Below are 17,142 nucleotides of genomic sequence, written 5' to 3' on the forward strand. Positions count from 1 at the left end.
TTTAAGATATCTGCATGGTAGAACGAGAGTGCTATAATTGTGGGGAGACAGGTAAGCGAGGAGCGAGGGTAAATAAATCCTTTCTTTGGCGAGTAAGAATCTGCCCAGTCACTAGTGCACACTAGAGGTAATCGCTGCCACAATATAGCACATTCTGTTGCATCATCATTCAGTCAAGCTAATGTTTCAGCAGATCCTTTGCCAGCTGCAATGACTTTTGACCTGCAAATGCTACTTGGGATAATCAACATGGTTTCTTTAATTCCCTAGGCAGTCGGTTAGTGCATGACTATTATCATTAAAAGTCATTAAACTTGTATGATTGACATTTGCTCTTTTAGATGCCCTCGATCAATGTCTGTGTGATATATGCAGAGTCATGCATGTTCTGCTGCTGTTTGTTTTGCCTTATTGGTTCTATATATTTAATATTTAGGTTTTTGTTAAGTATTTGTTTTTAGGTTTTACATTTGTAAAGTGCTTTGAGCAGCTTTGCTGATTATGCGCTTTATAAATATTACTTATTATTATTACTTACCCATGAAAACCCAACACAGCTGATGGCGTCTGAGAGCATATCACCTAGAATAGATGGAAAGGAATTACCAGTAGGAAAATAGGCATGGAAGTGAGGACTGTGCCAGTGGGTCACCTGAAAGAGAACAATGAAACATAAACTTAAAACAATTGGAGGCATGATTTAACAATACAACCCATATGGAAGTGAAGACTGTGCCAGTGGGTCACCTGAAAGAGAACAATGAAACATAAACTTAAAACAATTGGAGGCATGATTTAACAATACAACCCATATGGAAGTGAGGACTGTGCCAGTGGGTCACCTGAAAGAGAACAATGAAACATAAACTTAAAACAATTGGAGGCATGATTTAACAATACAACCCATATGGAAGTGAAGACTGTGCCAGTGGGTCACCTGAAAGAGAACAATGAAACATAAACTTAAAACAATTGGAGGCATGATTTAACAATACAACCCATATGGAAGTGAGGACTGTGCCAGTGGGTCACCTGAAAGAGAATAACAAAATATAAACTTGAAACAAATTTAATGCATGACTTAAGCATGACAAAACTGAGAGTAACAAAATACAACCCATATAATATAACGAAACAGTTGAGGTGAGATAGGGACTCTACATTAAATGTTTTTCAAAATATTTTCACCTTTTACAAATTTATGCTAATTGAATCATAAATGTTCTTCTTTTAGGAAAAAGTTGATGATGCCTTCTTATTGCAGGTCTTATTTCAATTTTACATACATTAAGGATACTAGCGGATCCTAACATCATGTTCCTATTAGACAAGTAACCACAATTAGCGACCGGTATAATCTTCATGTCCAGGTTAAGCTACTAAACTAAAGGACATACTTTGCTGTGTTTATTTTTCTAAGTATGTCTTGTCAACACATACCCAGCCCCTCCTCCCTGTCTATCAATCTCTAAATGAAAACAGTAAATTAAAAAAAAAAGCAAAATGAAGATCCCTGCATAGGTCTGGCAATTGTCCCATCTTAAACCCAATTCATAGGAACTGTACACTTCTAGCTCACATGCCCACCATTTTGTTTTTCTCTCTCTCCAGAATTGAACAAATATTTTTACAGTTCAGAGTTTCAAACATGCTTATTTAACCAAGCAGCCAATGACAGGGAACTCAATAAAGCAAATGCAAGTCTACTTAATAACGGATGAAGTTTCTCCCTTGTTTTTTCACTTTTTAATAATTCCATATGCAAATAAAAAGCCTCTATTTCAAGTCTGGGACTGTATCGGCGGTCGTTAGAATAAAGTTAAGCCCAAGAAAACAGACTAATTTTGACGGAGATTATCGATTCCGCGAGGCTTTACGTCTACGGCCGGGAATGAAATGAGGTGAGCTTTCAATTTTCAATCTAAATTAGCTAAATCACTCAATGAAGCAACCTGAGACACTGTACCAGTTGTGTAAATACCGAAAAAAGAATTAAGTGGCCGGGAATAAGAGTAAGGGGAAAGAAAAAGGAAGAAAAGTCAGATATAAGAGAAAGAATCTGAAAAGAAGAGGGTATAGAGAAAGTGTGGAAAGTTAATGGAAAGGAAATATGAAACGGGAGGAAAAGTTTATACTTAAATGGAGACAAGAGGAAGTTTAGAGGAAACTAGACCCAGAGTTTTGGTCTTGATTAGAAGACTAACTACATCTGCCGATCTGCTATTTATTTATGTGAATGTGCTTCATGCTATGACTAGTGCTCATATATAAGGCATTTATATAGCGCCATAACTAAAACGATATTCTATGGCGCTTAACAAGGAAAAAATAAAACATACAATAAACAAAAACAGCAACAAGACAGAAAAAAGAAAAACCAGGATTACTTAAAGGCCTTGTTAAAGAGAACTGTCTTCAGAGCTTTTTTGAAACAGAGAAATGTGGATTGAGTAGCAACCGAAGGCGGCAAGTTGTTCCACAGCCTGGCCCCCGGCCAGTTACAGAAAATACACGGTTGCCAAACTGTTTCGTGCTGGTGGCGGGAACGTTTAAAGTAGTAGCAGATATACTGTACTTCTTACATGGTATGACGAAACACGCTTAGTAAACATCTTACACAAATAATGGGGGGCCTGTTTATTAACACATTTATAAATCAAACAACCTTGTAATCTCTCTACCAGCTGTTTATTATAACAAACTTTGCAAAATTGTCACATATTAGTAGAATTACTGGTATCATTGATGAATTAATCATCACCAGAATATAATCACACCGAAAAGTTTAAAAGTTTTTAGTTTCCCTTCATGTTGGCAACAGTTTCTACTCTTCTTTTCAGCTCTCCATGTCTCTTCAAACTTAGGTTCCTATAGCTGCCAGAGAAATGCCAAGGAGCAGGCTGATAAAGGGATAGACTGGGGCAGTTCTGCAAACTTACTGGCCAATGTTTATGAATATGACATAAAAGATCATATATGCAGAAATGTCTAATTCCTGTACGGTTCGTAACAAGGTTCATGTCATTTAGCATCTGAAGAAGTTCCTGCTATGATCGAAACCTCAGGCCAACTTACTATTACACATTCTCTTACACAGGCTCTCTAGTGGATAAGCAGATTGCTTACAGTTTTATTTTATTTTGATTCCTGTAAGGTTCATAACTAGTATGATACTGTTGACATATCTGACCAATCTGTTTATGCTACTATCCAAGCACACAGTTGTCTGGCCCTAACTACTCCTTCGTCCAATTAGGCACCACAGATTGTTGCATACTCCTCACTGTCCCCACTTTAACCCCTCAGTCCTCCAATCCTGCCTCTCCCTCCCATAAGCCCTTAGCGTTCAGAATTCATGTAAACTCTTTGCCTGATTTGATAACATTCAGGGAATTATTTATCATTAGGAAATTATTTTTATCAGGAATAATTTAGTGTAAACAATTTTGCATAGCAGATTTGAAGGCTATAACTTTGTCTCTTTTAAAAATACTATGGTTCTGTGTACAAGAACCTTCTATGCATATTTGAACCAATATTAATGTATCTAACTCGAGATCCAGCCTTTATATATATATATATATATATTTATATATATATATATATATATATATATATATATATGTATATTCCAGTAGATAGTGATTTGCCTATATTGTATAGCATTTTGCGATGCTATACCAGATAAATTATTCACTGACATTTAATTCCTAAATCAGAACATATATCTCTTTTGATAAAGAGTTATATAGTTATGGTTTTGTTAGTACAGTACAGTTAAGGTTGCTGGTTCGGTATATATGTTACCTCTAATAATGATAAATGCAATTCCTATAAGATTCACTCAAGTACCTACTCAGGGTGACTTCCATGAAAACAACTTTGTGTTTACTTTGTCTTTTTTACAAAAAGTAGGCCAATTATAGTAGGTAATTTACACAGTTAATGAGAAAAATTCAGATGAAAGCCTTGGTTGGAAAATTCATGTGCAGCTATAAGCATTTGAAATGGTAGATTTGGAAGAGGACACTTGCAATTAAAGGGAATGTATGAAGGGGGGGGGTGGGAGGGAGGAACAGTGTCGGAATGTTACCCAATTGTTACAAGCTAGGTAGATCAAAGTGCATATCAGTAGGTAAAGGAGACAGGTAGGAGAGGATTGTCACTTCAAGTTATATACTCATTGTTAATACATCATAATCTTAACTGTCAGTCCAATGCATAAGATTCACTGCACTCAGTGATAAGCTGTAATGCTTCAAACAAGTTGTATGAGGTTTTTCTTCTTTGTTGAGTTTCATTTTTGTTGTTCAAAGGGAGGCATTTGAAGTGATAATTGACATAGGTAATGGTTTATAACAACATAAAGAGCTCTATTAAGTTAGGCTTGGCTGGGCTTTAGGTACATCTGCAATGGAAGTTATCTATAGGCCTTGGAAAATGTTGATAGTTTCTTGGAAAACATACTATCAAAACTTACAAGAAATTGTGAGGATCAGACATAATGTAACATTAATACAATCAAACCAACGTACGCTCTTCTGTTGAATTGAATTTAATGATGAGAGACTTTACACTGCAAATTCTGATTATGATCAGTGTTCCCAACGGCAACTTAGACTTTACAGAAAGTACTTTGTGGTGCCCCATTTAAGTCATGCCTCAGTACTCCTTGCAACAAACAAGTGTAATCAAACGCACAACCCCAAACTACAAATTCATTAAACAACAATTGTTGTTACAATTACAAATCAATATACTGCCTGTGTTCTTCTGTCAATGTTGTTGAAAATGGTATATATGTGTGCGATATAGGCAGATATTTGGATCGAGCATGTTGTAAAATAAAAGTGGCAGAAATTACATTGTGTGCATCAAACAGAGACCCAACCATATCGTTCAAGGATTGTCATGAAAGAAAAGTTTGAAAACTTCCAACAGACATGTATTGAAACTTAAAAAAACTCCAAAGTGTTAATAATTATTCTGCTATCATTTATTAATAAACTCCACACTGGCAATGGTTCATACTCAGCAAGCAATGCAGGACGACTTTTACTTGAATTTCTGGTTTCATTCGAAACCCTGCGGATATCTTCATCAGAAGTCATTTCCTACCCAAATTAGCAAATCAAATTACAGATCAGATTACCCTTACTGACGGTTTAATAAAACAGCAAAAAGCATGAAAATATCGGATAACTATAATCTCTCCCAGCCTGAGAACTTTTCCTGTTGAATTCTGTTAAAGTCAACGTTCAGTTTATCCATAATTGTAAAATTTGCCCATCTAGTGCTGTTTTTCTCGTGCGGGATTTATTACCGTTCCCTTCTAAAAGAAACAGAAAATACACTTAAAGATGACAAACTTGGAAATGTCAAAAACCGCCGGGTACCCAATGTACGTCACATCTGACAGTTTAATTGAAGCATCGTGATGTTTTTATATGAATTTATTTTCACAATTCTAAAGAAAACGTTATCTTTTCTGATATTTTACATACATCAGTTTAAAAGCTAATGTTTATCATTCACGAAAGGGAAGAGAGATGGCTGTTTAAGTAAACTTATGTTAGATGTTATAATTAATTCTTCACAGAATTGCATATATATCATCTTAAGTATGGATTCCTTTTCAAGTTTATTTATAGATTTGACTTATAACTGCAATGAGCAAGACTACTTAAAAAATGAACAGACACACTCGTAGCATGTACAATCAAATTCACGATCACATATATCTCAACTTCCAAAGTAGATTCTGTATATAACTTGTAAGTTAAATATTTTTCTAGCCTCTGGCTAAAGTTGTTCCAATTAATTATCCTTGCAGGTGGAGTCACGTCTGACTACTCGAAGAAGTTCTTGAGACTTAGCTGTCAAGGATTGACAACTTGGTTTGCTTTTCGTTTTGCCACGGTAATAATTTGCTTCATCCACAAACTCTGACCCCAAAATACATCAATAGCTTAGAGCTATGTTTGCTATTGCTCAAGTCCTAATTTTCTTCTTCCACATACATCAATGACGTGATTGGTTCCTTGCGGACGACATCATTGGCTTCAGTTTGGCTTGCCATCTGTTGCCATCAGCTGATAAAAAACATGTATGTGAAAGAGAGAACACCGAACAACATATAAATTTTATTTGGTAAATACTTCAGTATCCAAATTATGGAAAAGACCAAGGACCTAGGTTCATATCCGTATATGATATGATATGATAAACACAAGTTGTGCCATGAAGTTGCATTATTGGACAATAATATAACCTGGAATGTCACTATTTATTATACTGTTGTTATTGCACAGACTCCGGAGCTCTGAAACTGTTTATCCTGACAGGGTACAAAGTTTCAGAATAAAAAATAGATTGTAACTGCTGTAACATTGAAACAGTATAAACATACATATGACATTTAAAGTATATTCCACTATGTCTGTCTTAATGGGGATATTATTTTATATTTAATACTGCAAGCATCACTGTAGCGTGATTGGCAATGAGGTGCCTTCTTACATTCCCACATGCTCAGCACAAGGAGTTGAAAGAGAGTTCCCTGCCTCCTCAACCTTTGCAATCTTTCCATCACGTTTATGATTTCCTATTGCCCTTTAATGTCCTTCCTCAGATCCTATTTCTTCCTACTCTGTGTTTTTGTTTCACGACTCACAAAACGCCAATCTGGGAAATTTTATGACAATCCAGACGTTGTTTGATAATTAATTCATTAATAATGTCAGTATATTTCGGTTACTAAATTCCCCAAAGAGAAGACAAACATCTGTTAAATCAATTTTAATATTTTTGTATCAAGATAAAAACAAAGCAATGGTTAAAATCTATAATGCTGCCAAAAAAATGTGTAGGTCGTAGCCAAGGTCTTCCTGGACACAATTATATCAAATATGAATTGTTATTGAACTGTGAATAGAATGTTCTTAATTAGGTAGATCGGTGTATTACATTCATGTTAATAGAATATATCATGGATGGGGGGGGAGGGGTTTGGTGACATTGGTACTTTTTTTCATAGTTTCCATATTTCGAATTAGCAACATCATCAAGCAATCAGAAAGGGAAAGTGAATTTAGACCATGACAGTAATTTGATGAAAGGTTTCTAAACATATCAAACAAGAACTAGTACATGAACTTAGTATGCTGACTTTTTTTTAAGTAACTTGCTTACTATTTGTATGGTTTTCATTAAGGTAAAAAAGTGTCCACTTAATTAAAGCAGTTTTGACATTCAGTCACTAAACCCTTCCATATCAAATATTTCTTAAAATAAAGTGACAATTGATCAAGTTTAATCAACTTCTTGCACTTTTTCATTAATCAATCTTTTATGTAAATCAATTGAGTATATACTTCATAGTTCCATACAATGCTAACAACTTCACTGTTTGATCAAAAAACTTTACTTATATTCACAAATTTGAAATAAAGCTAATTGACTACTCAATATAATTGCCAGTTAACTTGTTAGGCAATGTACATGTCAAAACGGAAGGCTACTAGCTAGGTTTTAGACTTTTACAGAGCAGAATTGGATTGAGATGGTTATGTTGAAACAGGCAATGGGAAGCAGTTGGGGGGGGGGGGGCTTAAATGTAACATCTAGATGATAGCATATTTGGGAAGGTTAAAAATCCAATCGTGAAGAAATTCGGTAGAAAAACAATGAAAAGAGCAGTCGCTCCTGCAGACATAATTTATGCGCATAATTATTATGGACTAGTACCGTATGATCATGACGTACACAATGGTTCTGCAATCGAGTGTGACATCAAGGATTTTACTCCTCAGAGTGACTGGTTTAGGAATTTGCTGAGACAGACATCCTCCTCTCCAAGGTAACTTTTCATGAAAAATTCTCTAAAGGGAGGTTTTTGTCGGGGAAAACTGCTTGAGGGTAGTTATTCTTGCAGCATACTGAGACGGCTAATTAAACCATGGAGGTAAAACTCCATGATTAAACTGACAAGACTTCCTACCTCCAGCTTTCTTCTCTATAAAAACTATGACTAATTAATGTTTTTTTTTCTTTTAAAGTGATCTTTGTTTAATAGTCAACTGTTGAATACTAGGCTTTGATACTTCCCATAGGGCTTACAATAATCTTAATCCCAAAGATAAATCTCTCGAGGTAACCTGGCGCTCAGATCATATGAAAATAGCCAATTAGTCTATTTAATTCATTAACTAGCACTATACAGTATTAAATGCACAGGTGGCATTCCTCAGCATGTGTATAAATAAATCTACATGTATTAAACCACAGCACCACTTACAAAAAACAGGATTGAGGTTGGCTGTATGTGCACTTAAAGTTTCTGCTACAAATTAAACCAGTCAGGGTAGCCTATATGGTAGCTGCAGTGGTGGAAAAAAACCACAATGGCAACCCCCAAACTAGAGCACCAATGGTGCAGAAGCTCATACCTTTTCGAGCTGAAAAATGTAGGGCCCACAAAACCAATTTTGGGCCCGTGAGGGATAACCCCCCCCCCTCCGTTAGCAGAATCCTGGCCACACCACTGGCTATAATTCCTATTTTCCCCTTTAAATCCTATTTTACCCACTCTCTCAAACAATACCACTGGCCTACCCTATTAAACTTTCTCCCCCTCTACCTTAGCAGACATAACAAGCACTCCCTACAAGACATAACTTCACAAGCTGCCTACATACCTCACGCTCAAAGACTTCTAAGAATCGGCAAGTGCTGATTGGCTATAGGGCTCTCATGCTTACAGTTCAACAGTTAATAACAACTCCCAGTCCTGCTTTAATTCCACTAACAGCCTCCACAGAGCTTAACCACAAATGTAAACAAACACTGCAGGGATTGGGAGACATATTAAAGGAGCTTTGGCAAAAAGTGAAGGCTCAGATTTTTTTAAACAATGGGGATTAATTGTAATTGATTAACTTTTGACCAATTTTTTTTAGGCATCACCTTATTCATACACAATCCAACAATCATCAGTTCAACTTTGAATATGATCCATCAAAATCTTGAGGAGATTGAGATATTTGAAAATATTACAAAGAATGACCCCCGATGACCCCCTAAATGACCTTTGACCTCAATTTTCCGAACACCCCTCGTAACTCTCATCCCGAGGAACATTGTGACCAAGTTTCATTATAATTGGCCATACACTGTACGAACAGGAGCAATTTGAAAATATAGGGCCGCGGCCCGGGCCACAAAAGACCCCTAGTTGATCTTTGATCTCAAATTCATGAACACCCTGAAGGTAAAACTACCATAGCACTATCGTGACAAACCCTCAACATTGTACCATGGAATCTGTAGGAGAAGAAGCATTTTGCGTATTTCCACAAAATGGCCCATAACGGCCCACAGGTGACCTTTGGCCCCAAATTTTGGACCATCTCTAATGGCCCTATACCCAATGGTCCTTGTGTCCAAGTTTCATGAAATTCCATCAAAGACTGTGCGAGTGGGAGCGGTTTTACCAATTGTTGACGGATAGAGTGATAGAGTGATAGAATGATAGAGTGATAGAGTGATAGAGTGATAGACGCCGCACTGTAACAATAGCTCACACCAGCATGCTGGTATGAGCTAAAAACTACATCTCTTGATATTTTGTGATATGTTGCGATATGAGATGTTCCATAATGACATATATTTTTCATAGAATAGAGTGTTCATAACATTTACTGTTTTGCTTTGATTTGTTACTAGAAAGTCTTTACCATCTTTTCGTCACATCCATGCATGCAGCAAATATATTTTATGGAAAGCATCTAGGTTAAAAAAAGGACCTCACTATAAATATAGCTACATAACAGTTAGTGCACAGCTGCAGAAGTTCAAAAAGACCTGAAAGTACCTTCTGTAATCACTGTGTTTTTTTGCTATTAAAGTACCTTCTTTTTTTGTCTTTTTTTATCAAAAGAGAATTGGACAAGGCAAGGGCAATCAAGAATGTTACAACTTAAACGTTTCTGACATTTCAGCCCTCAAACACTAACAACTTGAGCCACGAATAGAAAAGAAATAAAATTTGTTGTTTTGAAGGGTTCCTTGAGACAAAGGGCAAGAAGATTTAGATCTTCTTTCCAGATATCAACTTGGCGGGAGCTAGGAGAGAAAAACAGGATATTAGTCTTGGTAAACGCTGCAAACCAACCACTGGAGGAGCGGCAGATGGCGGGTTCAGTAATTGATCAAACTTTCGTGCCGGAAAAACCGCAGTTTCCAACTTTAATTAAAAGCCTTGGGATAGGGATCGATAAAACGCAGCAGAGATCGCCAAGCAACAGTTGGGCTAAATCCTTGTTTTCCCAGAATAACGTCGATTGTCGACTGTTTGTCCAACCAGAAAATGGAGAATTTCGCCGGAGGAGTATAGGATTGTCTACTTCTGCCTCTTCGTCCTGAATATCAATGTTTGGAAACGATCTGCATTTTTTTAGATTCTAGCTGTTTCTCTGATCTGGCATGCACATCATGTGTGTCAACACTAATTAAAAATAAGCATTTTCCACAGGAGATTGCCTCCTTTATTTACCTTTTTTGTTTCGTTTGCTTTGGTGCATACGCTGTTTACAATTTACGAGGTTAAATGCAGATGGTTGCATTCGGTTATTAAAATTGCATCACGCTTCTGCACATATTGCCAGCAGATATCCTAACTTTGTTTACTAAGATAGATACACATGTGCATAATGTACCGAAAAACTGCTATGATAGTATAAAATTGTCTCGTTCAAAATTGTAGCATTATTGGTTATTATTAGCCTATAACGTAATTATTACAAAATGGCGTATATTATTTAGCCTGGAGAACTGTATAGGCAACCTGCATTAATGGCCTTGGCCTACACCTACTATGAATGTGCAATTGTCTTAGGAATGCGATAAAGTTTATCCTGGAAATATCCAACAGATTATCGTTGAAGCCCTGAATATGTATCCTTTGATTTTTCACAAATAGATGAAGTAAATTATTTAAGTTTTAATAACACATACCTCCAATTAAACCATGGGTTAATATACCTTCACTATACTATGATGCATGCCTATTTTAACAGTGTATCAAGCACTACAGTACTGAGCAACTCTATAAGTTCCTTTTTAATAAGATCCTTCAAAAGGAAGGATGAGGACACAGGAAGAGATTACAAAATCAATGTAAAACGGATTATGCAAATTACCGCGCAAAATGGATCCGGACTATAACACAGGAACGGTAGTAGATAGTATCTTTGGCGTGATTAGGTTATGAAACGACCTAGAATACTGAATTAAGAAGTACAGTGTAGGGTTCAATATTTCAATATAAGTCTCCCTTAAGTGTCAGAATGCACTTTGTGTCTGACTTAGATACACAGCAGGTATAGTACATATAAACATCAGAGGTTGCCCAGTGTCCTTGTAGATATGCAATTGCTTCATGAACGAATGATAGATCTGTACAGAGTACATTCACAAGCATTTAACTTCGAAACTTGGTTCCCCGGCCGCATGAATTAAATTTATGTCAGTCATAAAATGAAGAATATTACAATAATCCATATCTATAAATATATTTATATATCACATTATCCCATGGATGGACAAAGTGCAGGATATACGCTCCCAATGTTCAAAAACCTGCACGAAGTGTACGCACAATTAATTCCATGTGTTACATAGAAACAAGATATAAGTTATAACTGTCTAGACTTTTTTTTAGAATGTGTGTTAATAAAACAGCTGGTGGCGTTTGTCAACGTGATGTATCACGCTGACACATTAATATACACTTGAGCAATTTCAAAACGGTAACTTGCTAGGATACATTAATGTCACCTCAGATATTTGACACCTTGAAAGGTCTATATGTTATCATGTTACAGGCGTAGCTAATCGTCAGTAAAAACTTGTACAAAAACCTTTTTTGCCCGATAACTTTAACATGTCATGACATTTACTCTTATCTGTAGTTTGTGTTAAATATAATTAGTTTTAAATGTGAGGGAAATTCTCTTGAAATTTTTCAAATTTTTCATCCCGATCTGGATGATAGGGGTTAAGAGAGGACATACTGTAGGTTTAACTATAATGTATTTACTTTTGAGGAACTAAAACCTTGCTTCATACTTTGTATAAGAAGCAGCAGATAAGTTGAATATTGTCATGATAATGATTAAAATTATTGAACATAAATTGAACATTTATTTTCTTATAATTTTGGCATATATAATTAGGCCAGCTTTAATAATTGTTATCTACATATATATATAGGTTTAAGAGAATACCACCCATCCAGCACTTCTACAGAGGACGTTATCACATTGGTCCCGATGGATGTGATCTATACTGTTTACAGATCTCTAAACACGCTTGAAATTAGTGCTCACAAGCATGAGACTTACATCAATGTAGGAACTTGCATATATGCAGATCTTCACCCTGCATGGGTGATCGACTAGTTCAACATTCCACTTGCACAGTTAACTGGCCAAACAAAAAAACAAAAGGCTTTAGAAAACACAAGTTTAGGTACATATTGCCAATCAGTTTTGACTTGAAAAGCTCTTTGAAAATATGTATCAAGGAAATCTCTTCTACAATAATTACAAACTACATTGTGGACTAATGTGAGAGCGCCCTCTATTCTGGAGAACTCCATATCATTCAGTTCGAAGTTGGTAGAAATTTGATGGTTATATGGGTGAATTTCAAGAGATCAAAATCTTGCAAATTCATTGAAACATAAATGAATACAGGACTGCATGCATGAAAGGCTTTAACAGAATTGACTACCTGTGCACTATTTCGTGATAAAATAGAGCATAGCTTAGACAAATGTATTTGTGAAATATGTGGATATTAAGATATTATTAATAACTATATAAATTTTATAAATACCACTCTATAACCCAGAATCTTAAACATTAAAATGAATTATTGCAGTCAAGCTAACCAACTGCTCTGTTATTGAACAGAGCTATCAAACTTATTTTCAAAAGCTTCATAGCAAAAAATTCTGCTTCAATTTTCCATATTTTTTTATTTTTAGTAGCTTTTACCTATACCGAATCAAAATTTTCAACCAAAACTGAAATCAAATATCTTTCACCCAGCAGGAGTGGGAGTAAATGACTTTATAAATGTGTATTATAACTAATGAAATTACGACACTTGGAGCGAACGGATCCTGAACATTAACATTCCAAACATTACAAGTGTTAATTACATTTTTTCCCCCGCTCACGTTAATTTTGATAGTGCAGGAACAATGCCGTTTTGACTCACAAGGCAGGGACACTGATATACTGAGCAACAGTTTACGTCCCATGCCATAGCGTCCTCTAGACACATGGGATTGAAATTAGAAGGTACTTGGATCATCTAGGGAGCTTATACAATTCCCTGCTTGGATTTTGTTTCCAAAAACTAAACAGGAATGATGCAGTGAAGCAATGAAACATGCATAATTTGCAATGAAACAATTTTTACATTCCTGTATCAAACTTGTGATTTTTGTATTATGAAATATGAATTCAGCGCATGAGCTCCAAGGCTAAAGATACGTGTACATGTATACACAAGCTTGAATGTATTAATTTATGCAGCATATCAAACAGATGCTAGTGTAATGCAGATCTATGGATTAGGGCAGGATTATGGTATGTAAAGAACCTTCACAGGATAGGATTAATGCTTAATCACAACTAGTAACTATGGCAACCTGAACATATTGACATAATCGTAAATAATAAATCCTTCCCTTTGTGAGATGATTGCACCAAAGTGAAAGTTTAAGACATACCATATATTATTTAATAGATAAAAGAAGTATGAACATATTATTTAACAGATGAAAGAATTAGTATATACAGACAGGACAGAAATAATTATTTGTACATTTCTTAGCATTAGAGATGACATTTTGGTAATATTGATGGGAATACAATTGTAAAACAGTTTATTATATATCACCAAACTGTTAGTACTGATAGTAGATAATGTACGGAGACAAAATATCCACATGATGCATGTGATCATCGCAAAGATATCACGATTGATGAAAGCCAGTCGGATGTTGTCGGATTGAAAATTCTGTGAAGAATACACAGGTTAATTAAGCCTCAAATCTTACTGGTTTGGGGATTTACTTTGTTCCTCTCAATTGACCTGTCTCCAGTATGCACTCTCCTCTTAGTCCTTAACCCTATGAACTTGGTAACATTTTAGCCCTGCCTCCCCCTCTCCCTCCCCCCGCCCCCTCTCACTCAGTCTCTCTTTCTTCCGAATCTAGGCAGAGGATTGAAATCTTATTTTTGTGCAAAAGACATATTTTGTACTACTGCATAACAGATATGGCGTTTTTCGTTGAACATCGCCCTGAGGGAGCTAGGATTTCGTATTTGTGGGTCAGCTTGGATGATAAAAAGGTGCTTTATCTTTGAAAACCATATCAACTTGCTTTGTGATATTTGATGAAATACTAAGTGGTCATATGCATGTCCCGGGCAGCATGAAAGATCGACCACTCATGAAAACATTGGACCTCTGAAAATGTTGTACATCCCCTTCCCCCCCCCCCCCCCCCCATCTACAACACTTGTTTGGACTTGGGAAGAGAGAGGATGGGAAATACAGACTAATATTCAAATAGTGTGAGATTATTGAATATTCCCATTGGCCCACTAAATGAGGGAAATTAGCACTTATACTGTAGGGAGCCTTAATGCTTTTCAATAAACATTGATATATAAGCTGTCTAATAAATTGTCTTTCGTATCTTGATATCCAACTTGAAAAGCTACCTTGCCCTGTATTACAAAGAAACTGAGGCATCTGGAGTTGAGAGCTAATTTGCCCTTTATCAAAATTAATGCAACCTTTCCCAATACCCCAACGCTCCAAACCATCTCCCCCTAAAATGACATGTTTTTTATGACCATTTAGTCCTCGGGCTGCAAGAGCAAAAAGCAAGAGCGTCTACAAAGATGTGCATAGTTTAATTCGATGACAATAATTTGTAATGATCACTTTTGACTGCCCATAACAGCTTATAGTTCTCAAAAACAACCATTATCATTTGAGAACCACTGAGTTTGTCTCAGCTGTCAGGGGGGAATATTAAGAACATCATAAACGGGAAGTCCATCTACTCGAGGATAATGCAGTTTTACCCTCCGGCCGAGTACGATTTTAGGGGTGCTTGTTTGATCTGTCGAAAATTGTAGTGCTAAGAAAGAATCAACGCTTTCCTATGCTGTCCGTCGTGTAAAATTACCCTCAGACTCAGTTTAAACTGCTGCTTGAATCGAAAATGAGATTAGAAAGTTAGAAAATGCATTGAAATAACAACTTCTCTCTTTGCGGCTTTACGGTAAAAAGTTCTTACTTGACTTTGAAACAAAATTAAATCGAATGAAACATCAGAGAGGTGTTAATATAATGTGCTTTAGAGATGTAAAAAGTTTGGAGTATGTGTTAGGATGTCAAAAATGAAAGCAATTTAGATCATGTGAACTGTTTTCCTGTCATGTATGACAACTTCTTGTAAAAGAATTAACCCATTTAAAATTAAAAGTAAATAAATAAATTAGAATGCTTTTAACCGGCAGGGTCTGATAAGAAATTTGGTATAGAGACAAATGAAGCATCATTTTTTAAGGTACCAAAATTAACGGATAGGCTGTACCGTTTACTTTGTGTCACTATGACAACATAATTTTTAGCACAACAATTCTCACCATGAATATCATATCAATACAAATTCAAGGACAGAATGTCACAAAATTGATGCATTTGAAAACATGTATTTGTAGTCAACTTAGCACATCTAGCATTTCTGGAGTCAGTGTATAGTTAAATATCAACTGCAGGAATTGGGTAAGGAAGTTTCAAGGCAACCTTTTTATCTGTCACAACTTTTATACACACTACTAAAATGAATGCACTTAATATTACCCTTCACATAGCCACAAAAGGGTGCCACATCATGTCAGTGCAGGCACTCTCTTTAACCTTTTATACTGTTCATAATAAACGGTTAATTTGAAAAATATAATGCAATGTAATAATCAATCTGCTCATTATTAAGAATGAAACAAGATATCACTAGAGCCAAAACAAAAACAAAAACAAAACATTTCCATAATAAATTTAATATTTACTTCCCCCCCCCCCATCCCTCACCCATTTTATTAGCAATTTACATTTAAAGCTAACTATGGTCAGGTCACATGACTCACATTCTGTGCAAAGTATCACACATTCAGTATGCCACAATTGTTCAATATATCTATCTGAACAGAATTACCCAGAGCTGGCAGACTATAACCAACACATGTGCATGCAAACCGCATATTTTTGCATTTCACACATTTCAGGGGCTTGGATACTACTTTGACAGACAGAAATGGAAAAATTGTGGAGGGTCAAGAAAGGTAGGGAAGACTAGATCAAGACTGCCTTAGTTTATCAACTGACGATAATCCATAGAATCCATTGTATGGTTGATCTGCATGTTCTGCATGAACCTACTGGTTCTTAACATCCATCTTGAACTCAGGAAGCAGAAAAGTGCAGCAAAAACAATATAACCTAGGTAATTTGATCATGTAGTTTGTATTTGTATGATATTGTATGTGATTAGGACATTAGGTCGAATCGGTTGTCCTTCCTTATTAATGAGAGTTCGATTAAAAGAGCAGGGGCTTAAAACACTCGAAAATCTGCTGACCTAAAATGACCTTTGACCTCTACCATTGTACTCAATATGAGGCATCAAAATTCCAAGCATGAGTTTATAGATTCCCTTTCTTGAGATATTCTGACTTCCCAGCAAGGCATCACACTTTAGACCTAAATGCCAACTTGTTCTGAAACATGGTTGAAAGCCTTCATGATTTCAAAAGTTGCCTTTGACATTAAATTAAACATAGATATACACCACCAAATAGATTAAAACTGAATATTAACCTTTTCTTTTTCAAATTGTATTTAATTATGTTATTTTTATTGATTTTGCAGAATTCTTGCTGGCTTTATTATGGAAATGAATAAAAAATATATGTGTGTGTGTCCATAACCTTAATTTTGTTCTCCCTTAAAATTGATATCATTACACAATTGATCACATGATGTAATGCAACT

At 35.8% G+C, this 17,142-nt stretch overlaps 1 protein-coding gene across 3 annotated transcripts in view; it reads right to left on the bottom strand.

Annotated features, from left to right (window-relative positions):
• Window positions 1–17,142, bottom strand: part of LOC139980848 (aromatic-L-amino-acid decarboxylase-like) — a 72,247-nt gene that overhangs the window by 33,964 nt on the left and 21,141 nt on the right. For all 3 annotated transcript variants that reach the window (XM_071992821.1, XM_071992823.1, XM_071992822.1), the window contains exon 3: window positions 539–652. In XM_071992821.1, the coding sequence (XP_071848922.1) occupies window positions 539–652 (114 nt within the window). The remainder of the gene's footprint in view (window positions 1–538; window positions 653–17,142) is intronic.

The sequence above is a fragment of the Apostichopus japonicus genome, chromosome 15 (assembly GCF_037975245.1).
Source record: "Apostichopus japonicus isolate 1M-3 chromosome 15, ASM3797524v1, whole genome shotgun sequence".
NCBI lineage: Eukaryota > Metazoa > Echinodermata > Holothuroidea > Aspidochirotida > Stichopodidae > Apostichopus > Apostichopus japonicus.